The 27592-nt window shown below is 48.0% G+C and overlaps 1 protein-coding gene across 4 annotated transcripts; it reads right to left on the bottom strand.

Moving 5' to 3' along the window:
- Positions 1 to 8222: 8222 nt before the first annotated feature.
- On the bottom strand, positions 8223 to 26721 carry DACT1 (dishevelled binding antagonist of beta catenin 1). 4 transcript variants are annotated; one of them, XM_051768789.1, is made up of 5 exons: positions 26108 to 26718; positions 23772 to 23904; positions 22029 to 22184; positions 17806 to 19710; positions 8223 to 9473 (listed from the first exon to the last, which is right to left on the bottom strand). In XM_051768789.1, the coding sequence occupies exons 1-4, from the start codon at positions 26489 to 26491 to the stop codon at positions 17852 to 17854; spliced, it is 2532 nt and encodes an 843-aa protein (XP_051624749.1). In that variant the 5' UTR covers positions 26492 to 26718; the 3' UTR covers positions 8223 to 9473; positions 17806 to 17851. The 4 variants fall into 4 exon arrangements, with proteins under 4 accessions (XP_051624749.1, XP_051624750.1, XP_051624751.1 ...); XM_051768790.1 differs by lacking the exon at positions 8223 to 9473 and having other exon boundaries at positions 11359 to 19710; positions 22122 to 22184; positions 26108 to 26721; XM_051768791.1 differs by lacking the exon at positions 8223 to 9473 and having other exon boundaries at positions 11359 to 19596.
- Positions 26722 to 27592: the final 871 nt, after the last annotated feature.

Genomic DNA, 27592 nt, shown 5'->3' with positions numbered 1-27592 from the left:
CATTCCCTTCCTTACCTCTGTGACAACCTGGCAATCTTCAAAGGACTTTGCACAGTGTCATAGGATGGTTGCAGTGCCCAGTCAGACCTGGAGCTGGGATCACCCTCAGTGAGCTCAGCTGTGTGAGCAGCCCCCGATTATTCTTCCCCTCTGCTGCTGCTGCCCAGGGATGACCCTGCACTCCTGACACTGCTTTTGCTACAGAGGAGTGTTTGAGAAAACAAGCTGTAAGGTGTCCCAGACCTCCCAGCTCTGGATCCCATGCCTTCCACAAAAATCTGGAATTTCCAGATGCGTTGTGACGCTGCTGCAACATCCTTTTGCAAGACAAGCGCCCAAACCCAGATCTGAGGCAGATCAAGGAATCTCCCTTGCACAGATGCCTCTTTCCAAACACCTAGTGCTATCGTCCAAGTCTTTCAACTGAGTCCAGCGTCCTCTTGGTGATTACCCAAGGCTTTGTTAGACATGCAAATGAGACACTCATCTCCGATCTCCTCAGATGAGGACTTCGTGATGCGCTGCTGCCTTACAGTGACAATGAGAGACTGTTTTTTCCTCGTGCTGGAGACTTGCTGAGTGTGCACAGGAGGGCAAGAGCTCAGAAACCAAGGTTTTGAGGAGCTGACAGCATTCCCAGGCGACAGCACACCAGTTCGCCTGTTCAGCGAAACCACCATGGAGAGCAGTGAGGAGTGGGCAGGCAGCCAGCAGAGCCTTCTGTGCTCGTCCTCACCTTCCTTTCATCCTGCAACCTCGCCTGCCCTCCTAAACAAAGCCATAGGCTTCAGTCTGAGGCTGGCTGCCTGTTTATTCATTATTCCCCTGGCCTCCAAAAGGAGCCTTCGGACACTGGTACAGCGCAGAGTAAGTGCAGTCACCATTTCAGAATCAGCATCTAACACACCCAGCAGTATCTCAAACACCGTATTCTCCCAATGCTTGTGCTAAGAACTAGTTTTCCAGCTAATTGCTGGGAAATGTTGGCATTTTGAAACACGCTCCATAATGGATTATTGCAATCAAGTTATGGGCATGGCACTATTTAGCAGCATTTATCAGGTGTTGCAATTTCAAATAGGTTAAACATTATCAATGAATGAAGCAGGTTAGTTAATAGCCTGGACCCATTAAATAATCACTCTCTCTCTGTATTATTCATTCCCCTACACCAACATTTTGTGATTCTAAAACATTTTGTCAGGACGAAGGTATTCTGAAGGAATGGGAAAAGCAAGGATCAAGTGATAGAAGAGGGATAATAAGGAAAGAGTAAGAGCTCAGGGTAACTCAGGCAACTGGCAGCTCAAAGACTGCCAGGTCCATCCAGGAAGTCCATTTTTGCAAAACAGCTTCTGGGATAGTGTCTTCACAAGGGTAAACAGCGCTGGAGAATCCACTGACCTGCCAGAAGCCAAGGATATGCAGCTCTGGCCCAAGGTGATGAGAGCCTGAAATCCCAGTTCTTCTGCATGGGCAGCAAGAACCCAGCAGCTCATTTCAGCCCTCAACATGGCACAGCCTGGTCAGCACGGTGCTACACTATATTATATGCCATGATATATTATCAGTGTGGACTAATAATCCCTGCTTGATGGCAGCTCTATCCTGCTCATTCCAGAGCCACCTTCAGCTCTCCAATGCACAGCATCACCTTGCTCCAAAAGACCATGACCAAAATGCCAACACTTACAGAGTCCAGGATGGGCTCCCCCCTCCTGAATTTGAGCATTATTTCCACATGCTGCTGTGTTTTGGTAAGCCATTCTGTTCACTTCCAGAAGGATCCCACGGGGTTCAGGAATTAGCCTGGGGCATGGGAAAGTTGAGCTTCATTCCTTGATCTGCCACAGAAACCCCAAGCGCCACTGGGCATATCACTCAGCACCTCCACTTGGGTCTCCTAACTGTAAAATAGGGATAGGAACCCTGTGAGGGTGTTGGCAAGGAGATAAAACGTATTACCATCTGGGAGGTGCTGTGATGCTGTGACAAGAGGGGCCATGCAAGAAACTTAGATAAATAGTTTTAATACTCTCGGATTTTTCGTGCTTTCTCTTCTGCAGCTGATGTACTCTGCGATTTCACACAGCCAGCCTGAGTCCTGTTTGCTCACAGCTTCCTGAGCATCAGAGGTTTCCAGTCCAAATCACAGTCCTTCCCTCGAATTGCAAAAGGTTGTGCTCTTCACAGTTTGCAGCCCGTGTTTTAAAGGGGATAAGCAGAAAACTCCATAATGCTTCGACACCAGCGGACCTAAGGGTTTACACTTGGAGCACGAGAACATCTATTGTGTTGTTTCCCAGTGCAGTCCATTAACCACAACATTTACCCTCGGAGCACACCACCAACTCAAGCCTTTTCCAAAAATGCTACATCTCTAGTGACTGCAAGCTCTAGTTTGCCCATCAGCACTCCAGCAGACTTTTTATGAGCATGACAGAGAATTAGAGATAAGTCAGTCCCCAAAAACTCGAGAAAAAGAAAGCAAGAAAGCCAGTCCTGTAAATACTTTCTAGGATCAGTGGTTTAAGCTCTCATAGACAGGGAAGAACTAGGAAATGACATGAAGTCACTGCAGGAAGATGTAAACAATCCATGAAAAAAACATTGCATTTCAAAAGATAGTGCACTTCTAAGGCCACAGCATTCTAAACAGAATTATCTGATGCCAGTACTGTTTATTTGGTGTCTGAGGTCTCACATGCAGGGCAGCCATAGCTTATCAGAGAAGAGTTGTCACCCATTTAGAGAGAAGCTTTAAGCAAACAAATTATTTCACTCTGGAGATACCAACTACATGCGAGAATGGGGCTGACCATACTCATTTTCCACTAGGGAAAACAGTTACCAGCATCACCACCTCCTTCCTCGGGATTAACACCAATCAAACTGCACCAAGCAGGAGCCCTGGCATCAGTATTCCAGTTGTATCCGATGCGCTAAACACTTAATAGATTGAACAACTTCAAAGCAACACATTACCCGGCTGAATTAACCCCCACTTGCAGCCTATTAGAGGATGCTTAGGAGACTTAAGAAGCGCTCAGGCACGTTCAGCAACACGGTTGACACACGTGCCGGGGGTACACTGCCCAAAAATCCAGCAAGAAAACGGCGTGAATGATTTTCTCAGTGTCTGAAACGACTTGGCTGATGGGCCAGTGTCATCCTGCAGGTTCAGAGGACATCAAATACCCTTCTGGCCCTTTGAGAACCTGTAAATTACAGTTAAATAAGCCCTAGTAGCCTGATCCTTGACATTAACTACGGAATTGTGATGACATAGAAAGAGTCAACTCGTGTTGCTCAGCATTTACCGTAGTGTGCCAGCCAGGAGCATGCTCAGATAATCCTGTCTGAGTAGTTACAAAAACAGCAGAACTCGGGAGAAAAGGCTCCTGTGAAATTTGGCACCGTTCCAGCTCACCAGCTAAATGCTTCCATCTGATATTCAAAACAGGCAGGTGGAAAATTATCCAGAGACACATCATCATGTTCTGCCTGAACAAATGCATGAGGGACTCAAATACCACTTTGGACAGTAAGTCAATTTAAATCTGTTTTCCTATTGATCCTCCAGTTTTCCTGGAAGATGCACAGGCTGTTTTGCTGCGGAAAAGACCTGTGTGTCTAAGGATATGGAGGGGGGTGTTAATTCAGGTTTTCCTGCTCACTCTGGGTTTTAATACTGGATTTTAAAGGAAGTCCAGCTTGCTTCACCATGTCAACCTGTCGTTCTATTCCACCTGGCCTCCTGTGCAAATAAAATCACCCAGTGGGTTTGTTAGGTCTGCTCACAGCAGCGTTATAACTAATTACCCACAGAAGCCATGACAATGCCAAGCAGAGCGTGTTCAGAACTGTGTCTCACCTGACATCCAAAAAATGGTCACACATCACAAACACTGATCCCCAAGGTCACCTCCTCTCATCAGCAAGGTGGCTTATGCTCAATACATCACATGTAGTTCTCACACAGTGTGTTCTCCAGGCTCAACACACCACCAGCCCCACAGGTTGCAAAGAGTCAGTGATCACGTCAGTGCTTCTGCCACTGCAATATCCAGTAGAAAGATGCATTAGGATTTATTGTAAACAAACAGGTTTTGGTACAAGGAGCCATATTTCAATTACTTAAGCCCTCATGCCAAACTTGCTCTCTTTCAGAAGCAAGATAATACAGCACTGACATAGTATATTATCCTTGCTTTTCAGTAGCCACAGATAAGTATCATTATGTCACTGTGAAAAAATGCACTCAATTATCCTACGTTGTTATTACTTAATCTGTGTTTCAAAAAAAGCTTTAGACTGAAAAGATGTTAGATAAAGGCTAAGTATTGCAGATAAAGGCATTGCTTCACTGAATATATGCTGTAAAAGCATGAGCTGTGGTTGAACACATTTAAATGAACCAGGCTCCTCTCAGCACGTTCCTGTGCTGGCAGAGTCACAGCCACGACCGGCTGCTTGCACAAGAAGGTGGTTGGAGCCCTAAGAGCAAAATGCAGAGGTAGGCTGGGGAAGGAACCTGCTCCATGTGGGAGAGAGCCTTTGCAGAGACTTCCATTACCCTCCCCAACTCATGGAGACCGGGTCTCTGCTAAGGTCTGTCCGGGCACCACACACATGACCAAGCTGCACATGGCACGACTGAAGGGGATGGTCCAGCCTGAGGCTTTCCCAAATGGGAAGAGGAGCTTTGTTCAGAGGAGTGTGCCCTCCAGACCCTCATTCTCCACACAGTCACCAGCAAGAGGCAGTGGGACTCTTACTTTGGATGCCCATGTTTGGATTACAGCTGCAACCCCGTGTCAGTGCTCTGCACTCTAATGGTCCCAGAAAACGTGTCTGGGACCCTGAACTGATGACAAATTGATTGAAACCAGATGCCGTGAAAAATGCCTTTTCCAAGTTCAATGGCACATGAGTGGTCTTAGCGTGCCCCCGGATAATCTGACTTCTGTGCCCCAGTCTGCTGCAATAAACTAATTGGGAGGTTAATATTTTGCCTCTGCGCTCTGAACTCCTCGGGGAAAGGAGCTTTTTAATTGCATACACAGCCCACGACCTGGTAGGCTCTAAATCTCACTGGATGATGTGCAAAGTTATAGTGGGACCTCAGCTGAACACCCTGAGCTCATGTTACTGTCTGGATTAGCAAAACTTCAGACTATTACATCGTCTGCAGTCTTCAGGCATTGCTGGGAGTTTGGTTTCCCCACTGAGCTAAGCTCTTTTTTGGCTTACAAAAAAGACAAGCAAAACACCGCAGGTACAAAAGCACGGAAGGAAAAGCAGCATCAAGCTCTTGTTTGGCCAAGCCAGCAGATGCACAGTGGCAATATTGGCTTTGTAGAATAACAGAGGTGGCCAGGGCCTGCATGCCCAGGTCTCACCACTTTGCAGACCTCATCATAATAAATATATTTACACTGGATACGCCTAATTAACACACCCTGCCAGCCCCAACCTTGCGCTCTTCAGCTGCACATGCAGAGCAAGACCCCAATTTGGTCAGCTTGTGGTCCCCAAGGCAGATAAAAACGACCTCAAAAGCCAAGTTTGATCCGTGGACTGCTGTCAGATGGTCCCTGGGAAGATGATTGATCCTGTTTACCTTTGGCACAGCAAGGCATTTAACATCAAGTTGGGAGAAGCTTTGTAGTTGTTATTCTAATGGGCTTCAAGACAGAACTATTTGTTTTGGAGCGTGATAAAACTTTTCAGACCACTGGCTCCCCGGGCAAGGCTCCGAAAGTCTATCACACAACTAAATATGCTGTGCAGAGTATTACCGAGAAAACCTATCCCTGTTATATTTCCTTGTCAAAATTACAGAAAGCCCAACAAATCCTACAGCGTTCAGCTCACATCTTCTCGAAAAACTGGGGGAAGAAGCCTGCAGCAAAGGTTTGGAAGAGGAGAGGTTGAGAGCAGACTCTCCTGGTGACTAATGCAGCCGAGATAAGCATCTGGATGCTCGCTAAAACACACAGTATCACACGCAGATTAAAGGCTCCTTCCGAGATTTTGCAAGCAGCCAGTAACTCCTACCCAGCCATCTGCCCAGAAAGGGCCTCCGACTTGTCAACCAATCCATTTCCCCCAGTGCCACAGGCTGGGCGATACCGATCTCTGCTGTGTTTTCTTATGAGAGCTTTGATGTACGATCTCCTCCGCAGCGGCAGCCCCCTCTAGGGAACAAAGCCTGGCTCTAGCCAGGCTCCTCACCAGTTGTCCAGGTATTAGGTTCTTTTTTCCAGCTTCGGGGCAGCCCTATCACTAACCTTTTCCTCTGACCTTTTGCGGGGAACCTTCTGCTCGTGGCCATCTGTGTCTTCCCCCTTTTCCTTTAAAGCATTCACCTGAGCGTTTGCAGCAATTACACACACACTGGTTTGCATCAGTCACAAAAGCTGTAAGCCTCCAATTAACCACCTCATGCCTTTTAATGATACAACGCTAAACAAGGAAGAGAATTAGAGGGAACATCCTCAGAAGTGGTTTGCAGCAGGACAGAGCCGTCTTAATTATTGTTTGTATGAGGGTAGCACCTAGGAAACTCAGCTAGAGGCTGTGAAAACAAATAGAGAACTGGGGGAATTAATTTAACATGGAGAATTTATAGTCTATAGGACAAGACAGAGTAGGTGGATGAGGTGTAGCGTAATGAGGAGAACACAATGATTTTCTAAGGATCAGAATAACCTGTCAGCATCCTTTACTCATCCCTGCCAAGTTCCTGTATCCTCCCTCCTAGACACCACTTCAAGAGTGTGAATGCTGGCAGAGGGCTCAACAGCAAAGGCAAGAGCTTCTTTGACTCCCAGAAGACCCACGCTGCCAGCGCAGGGGAACGCGTTGTCTCTGTCTTCAAAAGATAGCTGGAGATACTGCACCTGCTCGGAAGGTTTCGGGCAAAACAGCATTTCAGAGGAATTCACCAATTCAGCAAAATCTCAGCAAGGTGAGTCAATTTTGCCCAGGTTCCCATGAAACTCTCACAGGGCTCCAAACATCAGAAACCTGCTGAGTTTCCTGCCTGGTCACCCATCTGGTTCCTCTACCGTTCAGGTTTCCAGGGCCCTGGGGCAGCCTGCTGCCAAACAGGCTGCTTAGCAAGAGGGGATTTCACTGCTCCCACACCTCTCAGTTTGGGGTATGCCACGTGTTGGACCATCTCAGGGAGGAAACACCAGAGCATCCACAGATGGAGAGCCCATGAAACCCAGTGAAGTGCTCCAGAGACCAGCCCTTGAGACAACCCACAGCGCGAGCTGCTGCACTAATTCCCTTTTGCAGAATTTCTACCTGGTTGTGTTCTGCTCCACTTTGGCAGGAATGCAGCCTAATTTAATCAAGATTAAACTTTTTCCCAAAACAGAATCTTTTTTTTAAGACCATTCCTAGCAGACGCCCTCGCAGGACAGCTGTAGCCAGTTCCCTCTCAACAGCACATCAGTCCAGTTCCAGCTGCTCTCAAGTCAGGAGCAGAGAGTTGTATGTCCTGTACAGCCCACCACAAACACTGCAGGGATACACAAATCAGCCAAATCTACACTGTCTGGTCTGGAAGACAGCTTGTATGAACTCTCTTACAGTCTCAGGAGCTCCTCTTGGGAGGAGAACAAGGTAAAGTCTCTGTATTTACCCATCAGCTACTAGCAGAAATATTTGATCTGCCTGAGGACTGCACAGCTGATCTTGTGAGTGACTACAGCATCATGGGCTGACCCCAGGGCTAGGAACAGTTCATCAGACTCACAGACAAAGGAAATGGGGGGAAAAGAGGAGATTCACGTGGAAAAAATCACTTCCTTAAATGACATTTATTCTACAATTTGCTAGAAAATATAGGGGACAGATTTTGGAAAGACTGAGATGAGGCAATACCAAGACAAAAGAGACTGAAGGATACTTAAGGTGTACGAGACATTTTTTGTTCTGCTTCATGTAGCACTGGACATTTCTCACTGTCCATGGACCAAATGACAGCAGCAGCAGCCACTGTGCACAGACACCTTTGTTTACCCTGTTCAGCCACCAACAGGCTCCACTGGGAGCCTAAATTTATTTATACTATGAGAAACATGTTTCCAGAAGTCTGCTGTTCCCAAGACATACCCACAATGTGTTGAGCAAGCACCAAGGCTTCTCCTTGGGCTGCAGCCGGACGTGCTGTGAAAGCTGAGAGCTCCCAAGCACACCGTGGGGAAGTTCTCCTGAGAAACATCTGTGGGAGACACTGACACCAGCTGAAAGGTTATGTGGGGCTTGAGCAACAAACCATCTGTCAAGATCTGCTTATTAGGATGTTTACTTACAAAATTGGCCTTTTCATCGGTGCACCAGGAGCAGTTTCTGGAAGCAGCCCTGACCACCAAGGAAACGGTCTAAGAATCCATCAACAGGAACAGGAGTGGATCCAGCAACCAGAGGAATCAGTTTCTAGCACAGGGACCAGCTGCACTTTGTCCATTTTGCCATCTCTCCTAACTTAGATCAGTAAATTATTTTGGTTTTTAGATCAATATCAGTGAGGGGAGGGTCCTCTGGAAGGACAAAGGGCCTTTTGTTTCTCCCTTCCCCATGCAAGTGCATTGAGTCTCTGCTACACAGTAGGGATGATGATCTATTATTTTCACTTTTGTTGTTTCCTGTCTGTATCATGATGTTTGTGGTTGAGTAGTTAATAAAGGGTGGAAACCCAACAGAACGAAAAGCCAGTTCTCCACTGCCTTTTTTTTTTAATACGAAATTATTTGTTTATTTCATATTTTTGTGATGGATCCACAACTTTTACTTAGGCCAAAGACATAAGTGCTGTGCTCTGAAGTCATGAGGAGCACCCCCACAGCCAGATGACTTCAGGTGAGAGTCAACAGGACAGAGGACGAAAGTCAGAAAATCTTGTTTTAGTGGCAAAGATGAGGGAAGGGAGGAAGGCTCAGAGAGCCCACATTGCTCATGAGCCCAAGCAACCTACTCAGGGAGATGGTGGGCATCTGCAATGGGCCCAGAGGAAAACATGCTCTGAATCAAATGTCAGTGGTTGAGCAACAAAAGCCTCTCTCAGGGCTAAGACCATCCTTCAAAGGCAGCAAGTCTTACCATAGATCAACACAGGAAAAAGAAAGCAGCAGGGACCACAGCAGAGATCCCTATCTCCATGGCAGGGAAGGGGAGGGGAAAGAAAGGGAGCTTGTCATTCAACAGCAATAATAAACACTTCTGAGTGTGCTTCCTCCTCTCCCTGCAGGAGCATCTTCACCCTAAGCACTGATGGGCTTCAGGTGGGATCAGTCAGATCCAAACCTCTTAGTGCTGATATCCCTGTCAGAAAAACATCTTGGGGTAGCTGTGGATGGTGCAGATACAGAGCTGTTTCAGGGTATCCCACGGTGCTGAAGACAGTGATGTGTTACCTCAGCGTGTTTGTTGTTCCATACAAACCACTCAGAAGACACCTGTAAAAAATGAGTATGTTGCAGATGAGAAGAGGATCATATCTCTTCCTTTCAAGCAATTCACCATCAAGGAAAACACTACTGTGAAGTGTTTGACAGGAGAAACAAGCCAGAGCTTCACTTTCATTCAGCTCTTTGGCTTTAATGCCAAGCCACAATTTATCTCATGAAGGAGAAAAAAAAAAGCAGTAAAGGAAACACTAACCAGGGTGAACACGCTGCCTGCTGTGGCCTGGAGGCAGGAAGGTGGCTTCAGCAAAGGCAGGGGTCAGGATACCCAGGTCAATGGCTACCACTGCCTTTGACCTCACTGCCCACAGGTGGGATGGCTGCTCGCCTGACACAGCCAAGAGCTGCTCCTGTGGCTGGTGCTGTGGCCTTTGCAAGCTGCTCCAACAGGATTTACAGACTGCTCTCTTATCAAACCTGATGGATTCCCTCTCCCACTCCTTTCCCAGCCCTTGCCCCGCACTGGGAGATACAGAACATGATCCAGCACTGAGGGATGACCTTATGTCTAGAAAGAAAAGGACATCGCCGTGATCCTGCTTTCCAAGACTCTGGATTTTTAGCAAACTCCTACTCTTTCCTGAGTTCACCTTCCCGAGAGGAGAGCAACTTCAGGAAATCGTGTCAGTCAGGAGTCCAGGAAAGAAAACTGTAATGTGATATAGGTCTAACCCACAGAAACGCTGGGAACGTCTCCTTTTACAGAGGGCCCTTCCAAAAGGAAACCGACCCACTGTAAATAACGTGTCTGGGAAGAGAAGACAAACCTTTAACCATTCCCTTGCCTCTACTGCTTGCTCAAACTGCAGCTTTCCTTGAAGTGAGGCAAACTTACCTTCTCTGCACTTCCCAGCTCTATCCTCGGGCTCTGTGTAGCTCAGAGATCCCACTGTTTTGCTAATCCCACTGCCTGAAACTGGGATTAAAGTAAAATTAGCCAGGCAGATGAATGAGTGGTGCTGCAGACCCTACAGATTTGGTGCTTGTGCCTAGCCCTTCCTGCCTGCCTCATTTTCCCAAATCTACCTGGGCATCCAAGGGAAGGGAGCGAATATAGAAAGGGTCATTCTGTCTCTTCCCAAGTGTCATTCCCAGGGTTTACACAAAGTCCTGCTACTGATACAGAGCATAAAGCACATTCACTCATGTATCTAAAGTGTTTTTAGCTCAGTGGCCTCAAATACAACAATTAACAAATGCATTTCTTCCTTTAAAAGCACTCCTTGCTATTACTACTTAAATCATGGACTTGAGGTGCTGCTTCTCCCAAATTCAGATTAAGAGTTTGAATCGAATTTCACCATACAGGGTCTGGCTCTTAAGGGAGAGCAGGGAGTTCCTTCCAGCATTAGCCAAGAGGAGTCACTGGAACAGCTTGTACAAACACACACAGGACACTTGCAAAGCTTAGAGACCTTGAGCATTCCTGAGCATGTGTTTAATTCACCCCAAACACGACACACTCAAATCGTGGACTGAAATGCTTCACTGGGTAAGAATGGGCTTAATCACGTGCTTAAACACTTACTGCATGAGCACTTCAGAGATTAAGATTGATTAGGTCCTTCCCCTACCTGTACCTCATGCCTCCTTTCCTCATGAAAATCTCATTTCTGAAGGCTCAAGGCTCACAAGGAGATATAGGGAATTATTTTTCAACAGGCTGCAAGTTTTTCAGCTTCCTGCCCTTGACCACAGAAGACTTGACATTTTTGGGGGGATAAAACAATTTTCTTACAAAGCCTGACGACATGAAACCCATCATGAGGTCAGTCTAAATCATAGAGGTTTTCCTTTAGTATAGTCACAAAAGTCTTAGCTCCCAGGACTTACAACTCCCTTAAAAAGAACAAAAGCCAGATTTTCAGAGCTTGGCTCACTGAAATGAAGGTATTAATGTTAATATACTTTATTGATCTTAAAGGAATACACATGGAAACAAAGGCCATTAATTGAGAGAAAGGCTCTGTTTACATTAGAGGTCACCCAGCACAAAAGGAGCAGATCCAAAGAGAGTTCCCCACAAGTACAATATACACAGTTCGAGTGTTTACTTTAGCCTAGACTAAGTCTGGTCCCCAGTGTCATTTGGACCAGACTTGCCCATATTTTTTGACTGGAAGCTATTCCAGGGAGCCATCACTGGGTCAGATCCCCATGTCCCTGACTGGGTAGAAACACATTTGCTGTGTCCCTGGAGTGGACCACCTGGGTCAGTGTTCTCAAGGCATCTACCAAGTGTGCCCCAAAACTGCTCTGCTGTCCAAACCAGCACTCACCAAGTGGAGATGACCATGGGACTCACTCCCAGATTGCTCTGTTGCTCCAAGCCAAAGCACCAATGGAGACACAGTCAGATGGAGAGAAACGCTCTCCAAGGATAGCAAAGTCCCAAGGCAAGGAGCAGTGGAGGCATTCTTGGTTCTAGGATGGTTCATTTGGTTTGGAGGTCACCAACTCTTCCTAGAGTTTATAAGCAACTGTAGGGTGTGAAATTGCTGCCCAACAGTGACTCCCATGGTAGACTAATGTATGGACTGAAGTCATGAGGATCATCTATGGGCTGTGTCCATAACAGTGTTTGTAGGACAGGGAATGATGTTCACCATAACAGAGGACTTCAGCACAGGCTGCCCATGTGAAAGGGTGGATGAAATTGTGCCACAGGATGAGAGTGACCAGAAACACATGCCCACAGTCTGAACAAACATGTGTCAGCCAAGTGTGGAAAGTGAACTTCTTTGCAAAGCAATGCAAAACTTGCCTTCAGCAGCACTTGGGAGGGCAAAAGACTAATAAAGAGTGAGGAAATTCAGTTGCATAGACAACCCCCATCAGCTACTCCAAGATCATAGGAGCAGAGGAAATGGTGTGCTGTGTCAACAGGATGGTGCATCTCTTCCAGCTAATGGTAGTTCAACAACAACAGGGAAAGACAATCTTGAGTGGGAGCACACAAGCCTGGCCACTATTTGCAGTCCATTCACCTCACACTCTTCCTGGCATCCACAATCATTGACTGGGGATGGTAGAGCACACCCATCCCTACCTTCTCTAACACCTTTGAACTTGCTGATATTACATCTGTCTCACTATTTCCTGTGGTAGCAGATTCCCTGCTGCGTAAAAAAGCACTTTCTAGTATCCCTTTTAAACAGATCCCCCACTGGTTTCTATATCTCCCCTCATTCCAGCACTGTGAGAATTTTTAACCTCTAAAGTCACTTGAAGAATCATGGAACAGTTAAGGCTGGAAAAGACCTCTAAGATCACTGAGTCCAACCATTACCCCAGCACCATCATGTTCACCACTAAACCAAGTCCTCAAGCACCACATCCACATATTTCTGGAACACTTCTAGGGACGGCGATTCCACCACTTCCCTGGGAAGCCTGTTCCAATGCAGAGAAGATTTTTTCTCCTAAGTTCCAATCTAAACCTCTCCTGGTGCAACTTGAAGCTGTTTCCTCTTGTCCCATCACTTGTTTCTTGGGAGCAGAGCCTGACCTCCACCTGGCTACAACCTCCTGTCAGGGAGTTGTAGAGAGTGAGAAGGTTCCCCCTAAGCCTCTTGTTTTCCAGGCTGAGCCCCCCCAGCTCTCTCAGCCACTTCTCATAAGACTTCTTCTCTAGTCCTTTCATCCTCTCTTGTCCTTCTCTGGACACGCTCCAGCACCAATTGTTTCTCACCACAGTTCTCCATCTGTAATGTTTAGTCAGGAAAAGAAACACCATGCCATGCAAGGAGCCCCAGTGCAATACCTTGGAGGTTCAGAGAAATTCAGGAGAAAAGCAAGTTTGACAAACTGACCTGGGGTTTGTGATTTGTCTCCATCGGTTTCTGTGTCCCCTCCTACCATGGACAGGACATTGCAAAGAGCTGAGAATGGCTCTCTTTTTCATACCAGCAGCCCAGTGCTGTGTATTTTTGTTGGCTACTCCAAAGGTACATACTAGACACTGAAGTTAGCTATTAAAAATGCATTTAGCTGTTTCTGCTTCCTCAAAAATGTTCACGTCCTTGTTCCCTCCTGTGAGAAAAATCACATGCTGAGGGAGAGCCGTGCCCGCTGTGGTGAATCATCTGCCAAGTGGTGACCACAGCCAACCCAAGCCTTTGCTGCCCTTTGTGACAGAAAGAGATGCAGGTCCCTGAGGGATGGCTTTGCTGGCTGCCACCTGAGGAGCGCCACTTGAGCTTCCTCTGAGCCAACAAACAGATTTGGGATTACTGAAGGCACAGGACTGTCGTGGAGAATTTCTTTTCAGTCCTTATCCAGCAAAAACCCCAAGCCATAAGGAAACTAGAAAACTTGTAAGGGATGGATAGATTCCCTCTGAAGCCCCGGGACAGGGAAAGCTGCAGAGGGCTGGGACTTAAAGGCTCTCTGCAAAGAGGGGCTGTGCCATGGAAGGCCAAAAACAGACCTGGGGGACTGAAGCTAATCACTTGTCCCCAGTTCTTGCAGGACTTGGGCAGATGCTTTAAGCACCTGAGCAACTGGTAGTGCTAATAGTGGCCTTGATAATTCAGAGGGTTCTGGAAAAAAGGAGGCAGAGTCCCTCAGAGGATTCTCTTTAATCCAGTCCAACTTACTGAGCTGAAACACGAGGCTGAAACACCTCTTCTTCCAGCCTCTCTTAGAAATACAGCTGAAGCAGGATCAGGCCTCTCTATTTATGGGACTCTCCATTCCCCCCTTCCTTCAGACCCAGCTGTCTGAGCCCTTGCACAGGCACGTTGGATTTCTCAGGACAAGCCTGAGGTCCACAGCAGGGGCCCCACGCAGTTGGGACGTCTCGGCACAACGCCAGGGCCTCTCCCTGACCCTGCACGCACCAGACACAGCTTGATTGTTTATTTGCTGACCCACAGCTGGTGGCTGGGGCTGGGGAGCAGAAGACAGACCCAAAAAGCCTGCTGGAAGGCAGACAGCCCAGTGACACGCTCATCCCCTCAGAGTGTGATGCTGATTCCCGCAGCAGGAGCGATGGCGCTCCAGGTGTGCAGAAACACTGTGTTTCCTGAATCACAAGGAATCCAGCTCGTGTTCCTTTCTGTGTCTGTGCTTTCCTGCACTCAGTTACATACAGAGCATAGGGATACCTCATCCCAAACTTCCCCATCACAACCTACCCCCACCTTGAAACACGTCCCAGTGCAATGAAATGTTCCTGCTTCAGACTTCCAAAGGCAACCATAAACACTGGGGATGATTAAAATGTGAACATTATGAAAAATACACGGGCAAGGACTCCAGGCTGTGAAGCTGGAAAGCCAGGTAGCTTAAAGAAGTGCCAGATATTCAACTGGTCTCCAAGATCAGCAGATGTTTTTCAGCCAAACTTACTAACTCAGATGTGTTTCCTAAATCAGAACCAGAGACGAGAATGTGTGTTGTGCATTGGGACCATATCAAGTACTTTTCCAGCACTGTTAAGATCTGTTAATAAAAAAGAAATATGGAGGGGGTTGGGTGTAGATAGAAAAACCTGGGCCTGTCTAAAGGATTCTGGATGCTTACCTAAATCCTGTAAAAAAAGGAAAATTCCTTCCCCAAATTGAAAAGACTCAGATGCAATTAAGACAGAGATACCATCAGCCCATTTCCCAGTCTGGTATCAAGCTATTCAGCAAGAGAACTGCAGAATACAGTGGCTGCAGCTGATACAGCCTTAGCGATATTTAGGTGGTTATTTCGGTTTTTTTTACTCAATTATCTGAAAAGAAACCATTCAGCAGCTCACTTTTGAAAAGCAGCCTCCCTCACCTGGAACAAGGCAATCTGCTATAGCTCTGCAATTAAAACCTCATCCACTGGTTGCTTTGTCTCTCCACCAGTGGCTCCTTTACAGCCAGAGAGATGGAGTGCATGTCTGAGGATCCTCTCTGCAACTCTGCTACAACTTTGAGGAGATTTACAGGGATTTGCACATGTTTTTCTCGCTCAAAGAGAGATTATGTGGCATGATTAAGAGATATTCTAGGAAAGAAACTACTAGCTTCCACAAGACACTCCCTTTGTTTGATATAACACCCATCAGTTATTCATGGGAATGCATTAAGCTGCTGCTTAGCCTTAGTAATGCCACATATAATAAACATTACTTCTTTCCCCTCTCTGTGGTGGCAGCCACTGTCCAGTAATTTCTGGATGAATTATTTCATACCATTATATAAATTTTTCATACATACATATATATATATATACAAGCTGCCCTTCCATGTGTAAAGCAATAGGACAGTTATAAGCAGGTAAGGGGAGTTACAGCTTTTCCTGCATCATGGGAGATGGAAGTGCAAGGACTTTCTGGGTCACTGAATCCACAGGCTTGTGATGTACTTTAAAACACTTACAGAAACTGATATCTCTCTACTTAAAAAAAAAAAAAAGAAAAGAAAAGAAAAAGAAGTATAAGACATTTTATAGGTAGGGATTTACTGCACTGCAGATTAAAAAATAGAATCTGCCTCTTGGAAAAAGTGTTCCCATTGTCTCAGGAACTGCTGCCAGAGATGTTTAATTCCAGGTGGATCTCTCCTTCCTACATCTGCTATGCAAGGGAACCTGAGAAAAAAATCTGCTCTGCCTTTCAGGTGGGTGACAGCAGGAAGGACACAGAGGAAGGTTCTGCTCAGCAGAATCTTGCCATGGAATGGACAGGCTGCACACAAATCCCTGAAATCCATACCAGTCATAGCATCCACGCCAGCTGTATGTCCACCACTTTGTGGTTGCCAAAGCAGAAGATGAACCTGCAGAAACCAGCTCAACCTGCCAAAAACCTCCAGCCTTCCCACCAGGAAGCTGCACAGCTGTTGCTGTGAGGGGAAGCAGTGTGGCCTATGGATAGTTCCTTTCTCTTTTGCTGGCAGACTCACCTCCAGTCCTATGGGAATAAACTGAGACAGAGACCAGTGGGTGACACAATTGTCACTTATTTCCATGACCTTGCCAGGGCTGTGATAGAGTCAGCTGCCACAGCTAAGGAGGTCATCACAGACCTGTGCTCTCCTCCACCCAGCCCAGCTCCCAGAGCACAGAGCTCCATTTACTGGAGGTTTCAGAGGGACACCTGTTACGTTACACGGATCGATCTGGTTACAGAAACCAACCATCTGCCCCTGTGTTGTACCAACCAAAGTCTGGAAGCACCCAGACAGCGAGGAGGATTAATATTACACTTCCATCTGCTCCGCAACGTGAGCTGCCTGTCAGCAACAACCTGAAGATGCCTCTGAGATCCTAAATCCTACCTTGCCCTTAGAAAAATGCAAGTTATGGGAAGAACAAGAGGAGCCATGACAACCCAACTCCCTCACAGCACAAGTCACATCCACAGCAACACTTTAAACTTTCTCTGTTTCCTGCATTGCTAAATGCAGGGAACTTTTAACAGGTCACATCAGACACATCTAAGTGGTGACAATGCCAATATAAAACCATTGACTGGGTCTGCACCAACGTAACAAACTTTAAAAAGTATTAAAACAGACTGTTTATTACAGCATATGATGTGTTATATTAATTTACACAATGATATATATATATATATATAAAAACAGCCATTGATGATGTACAGTAAATTGGACATCAACAGGAATATTAAAACTACTGATACTCATGCACGTGACATGCATATGGGTTTTTTCTTTCTTTTTCAAAAGCAGTTTTACACAATATAATGAAGTTACTAAGCCTTGGTCAGCTGCTCCAGCAGTTTACTCTGGACACCACCGCCGTCCGCAGCGGGACTCCCGGGAGATCAGAGCAGAGTGCACTCCAGAGAAGGCAGACAGATTGAACAGGAGCCCTTTTCTGGTGGGGGAAGGCTGGAGGAGGACAGGGGTGAGTTTTAAGAAGAGAATCAACAAGAAAAGGAGAAAAAAAAACAGGCCAGAGTACCAGGAGGAAGAAGTTCAAGATGTGGCAACAGCAGCAGCAGAAAGGGACAAGCAAAAGCATGAAGACCACCCACACTCCCTCCCCCTTATTCCCTAAAAACTTATGACCTTAAGCTGTCGATATCCTGTATAAGACCCAGAACTGGAAAAACTAGGCAAGGGAGATCCATACTCAGAAACATTAGCCTTTTTTCAAAGCCTTCTGACACCACACGCTGGAGGCTGTTCACCACTGAAATGGCAGTGTTATGTCGGGTTTTTGTTTTTTATAACGGTCTTTTATTTCCACGTAAAAGGCACTAGTATCCACCCAAGTTCTGAAGACAAGTGACATAATTTACCTTAAGTTTTAAATATTTGTATATAAAAAAAAAAAAAAATTCTGTGGAAATATGTACAAAAAAAAAAAAAAGCACCTTGCTTCCGAAAGCAGAAGCAGATACATTCCACCAAGTCACCTCACTAGACGGTCGTCATGAGCTTCAGGGAGCCTGACCGAAAGCGGAGGATCTTCTTCTTGAGGTTATGGGAGGCTTTGATTTTCACAAAGGCCTTCGCCGCATTTTCATGCAGCTCCGGCGCCGTGACCGTTTGGATGGGGAGCGTCTGGACAAACTGGGACCAAATCAGGCCCCCGCTCTCGTCAGAGTCGCTGGTGGTCGTGCTCTCCCCCACGAACTCCACCTCGCTCAGGCTTGACTCGCTGTCTCCAAAGCAGTTCGTCGTGTAGTTGCTCTGCTCGTCCTCGCTCGTGTCCACCACGGTGGAGTGGAACAAGGACTCGCACTCCGCCGAGTACTCCGAGTCGCTGGCCACGTAGGCGTAGGGGCTGACGTAGGGCAGGGGCACCTGCGGGTAGACCCCCACGCCCTCCCGCCGGTTCCTCCTGGCCCTCCGCAGGGCCTCCTCGTAGGAAATCTCCGCCGACGACTTCCACCGGCGGTAGTCGGCGCGCTTGTGTTTCGGCTTGGCCACCACGACCTCTCGGCCGTGCCCGTGGGAGCGGAGGGCGGATTTGTGCAGGCCACCCTGCCGGCTGGGGGGGCCCGGCTCCAGCGGCAACCCGCTGCCTCTCTTCCCCCGGGACGAGGGCTTTTTCAGTTTCTTATTTGTATCCAACTCCTCGGGAAAGCGGCACTTCTTGCCCACCGGTTTGGTTTTCTCCCGCAAGGTCTGCGAGCTGTTTTCCAGCCCGTTGGCGAGGTGGGACCTGTGTTTCAACGCAGAGCTTTTCAAAATCTTGACGTTTCGGGTGCCTTTGTGAAGTTTCATGCTTTGCTGCTGGGCAGGGATGTACTGGGCGTTCACCAGCAGCCCGTCATCCAGGCTCTGCGAGGAAGAGCCCTCGCTTTTGAAATCCAGCGCGGGCCTCTCCTCGACAGCTGGCGACGAGGAGAGAGCTGCCTGCAAGCTGCTCTTCAGCAGGATCTTTTTGGGAGGCTGGTTGACCCTGTTCTCTGGCTGCAGCACCACGGGCTTCCCTGGGCTCTCTTTGGGAGACGCAGCGAAGAGCTGGCCGTTCTCCTTGGGGACATCCCCTGCTGTGGCCGCCACGCCGCGGTTGAGCTCCGGCGGTGCCGGTTTGACACCCCGTGGCAGGTGCTTGCTCTGAAGTTCCGTTGTCGTGCCGGGTGGGAAAGCTGCCGGCAAAGGTGCCTTCCTGCTCTCCAGCTGCTCGCCAGCTGGCTCCCTCGGCCTCTGCTTTAAGGGAGAGGGTGCTGTGTGGTCCAGAGCGGGGGTGCCACCGGGGGGCAAACACACCTGCTTGGAGCTCTTCAGGCTCACGACGTTGCCGTGAGCCACCACGGCTGCCGGCTGCCTGACACACATGCTTCCATGCCTCAGGATCCCTTTGGTGGGATCGGCGTTGAGGCTCGTCCTGGGTTTGTTAGTCCTCACCGCGTGAGTCTTTTTCTGGACCAGGCTCAAGATGTAACTGTCTATCCTCTTGCTGGTGGAAGGGCAGGGCGCCGGCCAGGAGCTCTGCGGGAGGAAGGTGTTGGCGGATTGTCCCGAGTCCGTTTCCGACGGGGTGCAAACGTCGCTAATATCGCCACCGAGCCTCTCCTCTTCTCGCTGGGGGTTCTCAGTCACGGGGAGGAGGAACATGGGGCTCTGCACAGCCACAGCGTGGAGCGGGCTGGGGTACCGGTAGATGTCGTTCCCGTTTTTAGACACCAGATCGCACTGGTACTTGGGATGTACATCTGCAACGACATCGAGGGAATTTGAGTGCGGTGTGGACAAAGAGCGACAGACAGAGCCTGCGGTCTGGTCCTCATGCTGGCCTTCCTTATTATAGTCCATCCAGCCTATGAGATCTGAAAGGCATTTTAGAAGAGTTTAGAGAGCCTGCCAGGGACACCTGTGATACGTTTCTAAGGTGCTGCCAAGGACACCGGTCCCATCTATGCACACGACGCAACGTTTTAACTACAGCAGCAGCAGTTTTGCAACCAAGGACGTGCCATTCAAGTGATATAAAAGCAGCACTACTCTTCTGTGGGGCTCTTTGTAGCTGCATCTACGTAGGAATTTGCCCCACTACGACCACACGATTGAAACAATAAAAATCACAGCCCTAATGAGAACTTTTACATTGGTTTCAAACCTCTGCCCAGGTTCTTAAGAGCTTCCTATCTTACTTTTCAGCCACACAGAAGTGTGCAAGGGTCTCTTACACGTTACACAGTCACCTGTAAAACTCACTGCAGGCCTCAGCACGTATGAACTTTATATTTTACTTCGCTAAATCCAAAGAGAAACGAAAAAAAATATAGACAAGAGAACAATGAATTCTAACTTATTGACAAATTTAACTTCTGGATTCTTTCACGCATGTCTTGGGTCAGGAAAAAAATCCAGATTTAATTTTATTATTGTTGTTATTATCATTATTACTATTATTATCATAATAATTATAATAATGCTAATAATAATAACAGATGCTCCTTTTGAGCGATAAAGGGTTCAAGAATGGGAAACAGGCTCATCTTTTCACACAAGTACAAGGAGTGCAGGTCAATCCAGCTGACATCCTAGCCCTGGCTCTGCAAAGAGAGTTCTGCAAGAGAAATCCAGTGCGTTTCAGGATGCATGAGTCAGATTTAATGGCTAAGGCGCTTACTGGGGAGGTAAGAGACCTTAAGAACAGGGCTTCAACCCAAGCACCTAAGATTATTATTTTCTTAAGCTTAAGAAGTTGCCCTTGTCTGCTTGGGTAGGGGTACAATCTAAATGATCCCTCTAGATCTCTGCCAGTCCTGTTTTCTACCCTTGGGCTGGAAACTTCAGCCAGGGTACTCAAATTTGAATGCTCAGCGCTCATCACTTATCTAAGGCTTATTTCAAAGAGGTCTCACAGGCGTTGATGAAAGCAGCTGACAGAGTTCCTGTGTGAGCAGGAGGGGAAGAACAGGGAAGTTAGGAGCATGAAGTTCCTCATGGTTTTCCCACTTTTCCTAAATTCTGTTGGAATCAGGAAATGTTGACAAAAAGGCTTCTTCGAAAACTGCCAGTTTTAGAAACTAAGTGTGAGACAGTATGAATAACAAGAGGTTTAGGCTTTCATGATATATACATAAAAATACGTATTGCAATGCAATCAGCTGGAATTCCTTGCGTATGTTTTCCTTATTATGCATGGCCCATGAAGATCACATGCATCTTTACAACAGGGAGCATTAAATTACCTCAAGCTGCTCAAAGGGTAACTTAAAGGACTTGTCAGCACCTCAGAATTAATGTATCCAAAGCTGTGTTTTCCCACTTCGGAATTAAAAGAGCATGAATGTACTTGATTCACAACAAATCACTGTAAGTTAACCTCAAAGAGCAGAGTGGAAATTGGAAATACCGTGGTTGGAAGCATCCTCCACAGCCCAGAATGAGCTAAGGCTTTTGAATGAGTATGTCTGCAACCAATAATCCACAAAACAAAGGACAAAAGTCCTACTGAAGTGTCCTTTATGGACAGCAGGCAGAGGAGCCCTTCCTATTTAATCATCCCACACATCAAGGTCTGCATCTTCAGCCCAGTGTCCGAGGAAAGTCTACAACTCTCTGCCAAAGAGACAAAGGATATCTTCTCTGTTCATAATGTCTATTGGTCTACACTTTATAAATGCAGGACACACCTCACCACGGTCACCTGGGGGTTGAGGACCATCAGCACTGACAAAAATGACTGCTACAAACAGACTGACATGCACCCTGACCCCTTAAAACCTGTAGCTACCTCCTTACTCTGTGATTGTAACAAGGATTTGGCTATGAGGTACCTTTAATTATTACAATTTACTAAAAATGCTTTTCCAGAGGAAACCACAAGAAATAAGCCGACTAATGGGTTTCTGTGAACAGGTACCACTGCCCTCTGCTGGGTAGAGCAGCTGTTATATCCTCACAAGTTATTTCCATGTGTTTGGAGTGACATGTTCCCATGAAAGGCTGGAGCAGTGGAGGGCAAACAGTCCTGCCTTGTGACCCATGTAGGTGAGAGGCACTGGAATCTTTTCAGAGCATAAGACGTCACATGAAAGGAAGAAGGGTTAATCCAACCCAGGTACTCCTGAGGCAGTATTTCCAAAGCCAAAGCCACCTCCTGGAGTATGATGTACTCGACCTGCTTTTACTATACCTGCAGATTTAGGGCGTCCATCTGAGATATTCAGTGTTGCCTCCAAAGGGCTGCAAAAGCAAGTGCTAGAATGGCAACTGGATAAACACTCACTGAAGACAGAGTTAGATGAATTGGAAAGCGATCCAGAGGCTCCATCACTCAGCTCATAAAACCCTATAAAAATAAGAGTTTGGATTTATGTTAGTTACGTCTACACAAAGTTACCATTTGTGTCCCCAGAAAGGCAGTCAAGTTCATGTTTGAGTTGGCTTCCTCTGTTGCAATTAGTTACGTGATTTCATTCAGTCACCCCAAAAACAGCCCCCAATTTAGTAATACCCTTATTGCCAAGAAGGATTCTGTTTAAAAGTGAAACGCTTAAAAGTAAAACAGCAGAAATTTTTAACTTTTTTTTAACCTTTACAAGAGTGGGGGTTTTAACCTTTACAGGGATTTTCAGATTTTTGCAAGAAGGATCCAGGCTCTTTGACAGCCCACTCATTTAATAGTGTTACACTTCCAAGACAGACTCTCCAACTATCACTTGACTACAAAAGTGTTGGGCCCAGTGCTGTTCACTATTTCCCTCAAAGTTCTGGGGCTAATTGTAATATTTGTGGATGACAGGAAAGAAGAAAAATGGTAAATAATGTGCAGACACATAAAACTTAATTTCCTTGTAAATTGGGACTACTCAAGAAAAAAATTACATACCACAAACAAAATTTAAATTGCACATTTAGGAACGAGGAATGCAGGGCATGCTTACAGAATGGGGATGCATCCTGGAAACAATAATCCTGGAAAGGGCTTAGTCAGCGTGGAAAAGCAGTTCAATCAAGCTTAATGATATGGCAAAAAAAGCTAATGAGATTGTTGGATGTACAAAGAGACTAATGAACAGCAGCAGGGAAATGACTTCAGCAGTCCATACAGCACTGGAATGGTGAGCCCAGTCCTTGAATCCAGCACGCTTAAAACAAAGCTAAAAAACTGGAAAGAGGCCATCAAGCTATTTAGGAGCTTGGAAAAGTGCCTTAAAATGAATGACTTCATGAACTTGACCTGTTTAGCTCATCAAAAAAAAAAACTAAACCAGGAATTATACTGTATAGCACCTCCAAGAGGAGGAAAAGCTGTGTGCTAGAGAGAGACCTTTCTTTAGGGGATAAAAGGATATTAAAAAAAAAAATCAGTGCTGGAACAAGTCGAATTCAGATTCAAAATTAGCAATGGCTTTAACAATTGCAAGTTGGTGGATTCTCCACTTTTTAGCACTTTTAGAACAAGTCTAAATGCCTCCAGGAAAAGCTCCCCATAGTTAAATACCACTTACTGACTTCAACACAGTTAGAATGAGATGAAATTCAATATATGGGGGATCAAATTGTTTTATTCTGTGTTCCCTTCTGGCTGTAGGATCAATTTTGACACATTTCCCCCTGCTGGTGGTGCTTCCTTTCACCTTTTTTTTTTTCCTACAGTCTCCTTCCTAATATGCAGGACAATTAGAACTTCCTGAACTAATTTGAGGGTGCCCTTGCAAAAAAAAAAAAAAAAAAAGCCTCAAACACTAAAAATCTAATTAAGCTTGAGATACCCCTTTGCAGTGGTAGATGAACTCTGTTAGTAGGAACTGATTATCAGAGTGTGAACATGCTGTAAACATTCACTGTTGTACTACTGGAAAGTACAGCACGAAAAACTACATCCAGTTTAATTCCAGGTACCAAGGGAGGCTTCATTTTGCTGGGCCCTTACCTGAACTTGGACGACTGTCTGTCTCAAGGTGTTCATCTGCTGTTTTTTCCACGTCCAGGCGGAGGTCACTTATTTGCTTATCCAGCTCTTGTAACTGATTTAACAAGCCAGCATCCCTCCTCCTCAGGCAGTTCTGGAAAACAAGAAGAAGACAAAGAACATCAGCTCCTTCAGGAGGTGTTCCAAAGACAGACTTCTCCATCTGAGCATTGTGGGAGTACCTTGTCAATATTCTATTATTAAAAAAAAAACAAACCCCGAACAAAGCCATGAAATTTTAGATGATAAATACTTCAGCGAAGAATTATGCAGGCACTTCATCCCAGCCTCTTCCAGCCAGTTCTGCATAAGGAGCACGCTCCACGATTTAGGAAGACCAGCACGCTGTGCTGACCACAGCTGTAACAACAAAGCTGCGTTGTGTGGTGGGGTCAAACCAGACCCGGGCACACCAAACGGGCCGGGCAGCTGTGCCAGCCCAACGGGGCACGTTCACCACCACAGTGGTGTTAGTCAAAGATCACATCTGCTCACACAATGGGACGAAACAGCTCTGCCAACAAGTGCCTGTAGTGTGGGAGCCGCCTTGTTCTGCTGCACATTATGAGCTTATAGTCTTGCCATGCAGAGAGCAAGATTCCCAGGGCTGGGATCGCAGCCCTTTTATTAGTTTTGCAGTGCAGCAGGAAGGAAAAGTAATTCTTCCCCTTCTCCCACTATAATTGTGTAAAATTGCTGCGAGATGAATTTTTGGGCTATTTATGAAGGTAATTTGATGGCATAAAATAAGCAATAAGAAATGATTTTGCAAGGCACTCATTAACCCACGGTCAACACAATCAGTTTCCCCATGTGTATTATAATGCTGCTTATCCATCACCTGTTCAGCTTCATACCCTTTAATTGCTCTGGCTTTGGGGAAAGTGGAGGAGGCAGGAAGAAGGTTCATCTACTTTTGTTTCTTTGAGTGCATCATTTGATCGGCACACAGGGGGTGCTCTGATACACTCAGTGCAAAGAGTTTTGATGCTTAGAGCTGGACTAGTTCTAAACCCGTTAAATCCAGGACAACCTTTCCCCTTGGGTGGGCCAGTCACAGAATCATACAATCCTTGAATGGTTTGGGTTGCAAGGGACCTTAAAGCTCATCTCGTTCCAACCCCCAGCTATGGGCAGGGACACCTTCCACTAGACCAGGTTGCTCCGAGCCCCGTCCAACCCGGTCTTGGGCAAAGGGAGAGCAAATGCAAAAAGTGCTGGCGAGGCTGGTTGAAGATGTGCTGGCATTTAAGACCATCCTCAGAGAACCCAAAGGGGCGATTCCAGGTCCTCTCCCACATTTCTGCGGGAGCCGGGGCTGGCTGGCAGCCAGGCTGGAGAAGGTGATGGGTTCAAGGGGTAACTTCGCTGCGCCACCTACTGCCACCAGCGCCCCCTCCCCCAGCAGCACTGCATCTGGTTCCAATCTCCAATGTCAAGTGCACAAATTAAAGTGCTACCACAAATCCCCGGGCTTTTTTGGTCTTTTTTTTTTTTTTTTTGGAGTAATGATTCCCTGGTCCTTCACTACGGCTCTCGGCCGCCAGCCAGCCCCTTCTCAGCAGAAAAATCATTAATTTTTATCTTTTGAAGAAGGAAATAATCCTAAATTAACTGAACCAAAAGGCTAATAGGAAATATTAAAAGGGAGCGGGGGGGGGGGGAGGGGGACAGCGGGGTGGGGAAAAGAAGAAATCAGTGAAATAAATCACGCAATCCAACTTCTCCCTGGGTGAAAGCAAATGCTGAGCCGCGCACAAAGAGCGCCAGGCACAGCTGTACGCTATTTTCATTGAAAAATGATCTGCCGCTTCATGCCGCCCTCCGCCTCTTCCCACACAAGCTCCAAAGCGCGTCCTTCAACAAAAGCATCCCTTCTTTACGAGCCCGATCCTGCCGGTGCCCGAGCGCTGGGAACCTCCGGTCGGGGCTGGGACGCGGGAGCTGGCTCCCAACTTCCATTCATGGCAACGGCAGCGCCTCTCTTGCCTTGAATGGAAGTGGGACCGCCGGTCTGGCTCCGGGAACCGAAGAGAACTGTGCGGCCACCGGCAAAACGCCGGTAAGACCCGTTCCCTCCCGAGCTGTCACCGGCCCGCCGCCTCCCCTGCGCCGTGACAGCGGGGCGGGGGCGCTCCCCGAGGGGGTCCCCGGCTCCTTCCTCGCCCTTCCACGGGCAGGACCCGCGGGTCACACCGACACGCGTGGCCGAGCGGCCGCGCATCCCTCGGCGTTCCTCTCCCGCATCCCCCGGCGCTCCCCGCCCGCATCCCCCGGCGCCCCCCGCCCCCGCTCACCAGCTGCCTCCGCAGGAGGAGGATGTTCTCCTCCAGGAACTTCTCCTCCAGGCTGCGCGGCGGCGGCCCCTCTCCCGGCGCGTCCCCGCGGCCGCCCTGCGCCCCGGGCGCCGCTCCCGCCGGCCGCCGCAGCAGGAGGCTCTTCACCAGCAGCTCCTGGCGCTGCCGCAGGTACTCCAGCTCGCCCAGCCCGGCCAGCGTGGCCTCCAGCCGCTCCCGGGTGCGCTGCCGCTCCGCCTCCGCTTCGCCCTTCTCCCTCCAGCGCGCATCGGGCTCCCGCGGTGCCCCGGCGGGTCCCCCCGCTCCCGCTCCCGGTGCCGCTCCCGGTGCCGCTCCCGGTGCCGGCCCCGCCGCCGGCGCGGCGCCCGCGGGGCTCGGCTTCATGTCCGGGGAGGGGGCGGCCGCCGCTGACAGCGCTGCCCGCGGGGGGCCCGGCGCCGCTCAAAGCCCCGCTGCCGCCGCCGCCGCCGCCGGTCGCGAATGGTCCGCGGGGCGCCCGGCTCCCTCCCCGCCTGCCACCGCCCCGCGCCCGCCCACCGCCCGCCTCCAGCCCTCCTGCCCTCCTTCCCTCCCGCCTTCCTCCCCGCCCGGCGGAGGATCCACGCCCGAGATCGCCCTCTTCTCCTCCTCCTCGTCCTTCTCCTCCTTTTCCTCCTTCTCTCCTGCTCTTCTCACCTCCGTCGTCCGCTCGCCGCGGGAAGGTGGGGTGCGCGGGGGTGCAAACCACTGACCTCCCCAGAATCTGACCTCTGGAGCCTTGCACGGCGTATTCACAGGGCATCGTAGAATCACTATGGAATTGTAATTGTAGAATCACAGAATGATTTGGGTTGGAAGGGACCTTAAAGACCATCCTGTTCCAACTCCCGTGCCACGGGCAGGGACACCTTCCACTAGACCAGGTTGCTCCAAGCCCCGTCCAACCTGGCCTGGAACACTTCCAGGGATGGAGCAGCCACAGCTTCTCTGGGCAACCTGTGCCAGTGCCTCGCGATTCTCACAGTCAAGAATTTCTTACTAATATCTGATCTAAACATGCCTTGTGTCAGTTTAAAGCCAAATGCTGCTTATACAGACCGACACATCCAAAACAGGAGCGTAAATGGTGCATCTGGGGAGAAAAGATCCTGTCATGAAGAGGTGAGGGCGTGTGGAGAGGGCAGGGAAAGGTGGGAAGCAGAGGAGGACATGGCCATCCTTACACCGGGGTGCTGACCGCAGCACAGGCACCGGGATTAAAGCACCGGCGAGGTGTTGCTTCAAAGCCCGTTTGGGTGAAGGAGCCAAAAAAAAGCCACAATGAAGTGAACTTTGTAGCAGCACATAGACTAATTGCAGCAAGGGATCTGCAATTAGGTTTTCAATGGGCATGTGGTGGAAAGAGGCAGGGGGGTGGAATGCAGATGCCAAAGGGAAAAAAAATAAAAAACGCACAGAAAAATGTTAGTATCAAAATAGAGCAAAAATTGAGTTGCAGACGTGTAC

This window comes from Manacus candei, unplaced genomic scaffold (assembly GCF_025592945.1).
Source record: "Manacus candei isolate 608988 ecotype Guabito, Panama unplaced genomic scaffold, ASM2559294v1 h1tg000097l, whole genome shotgun sequence".
Lineage (NCBI taxonomy): Eukaryota > Metazoa > Chordata > Aves > Passeriformes > Pipridae > Manacus > Manacus candei.
This window is presented reverse-complemented; position numbering and strand designations above follow the sequence as displayed.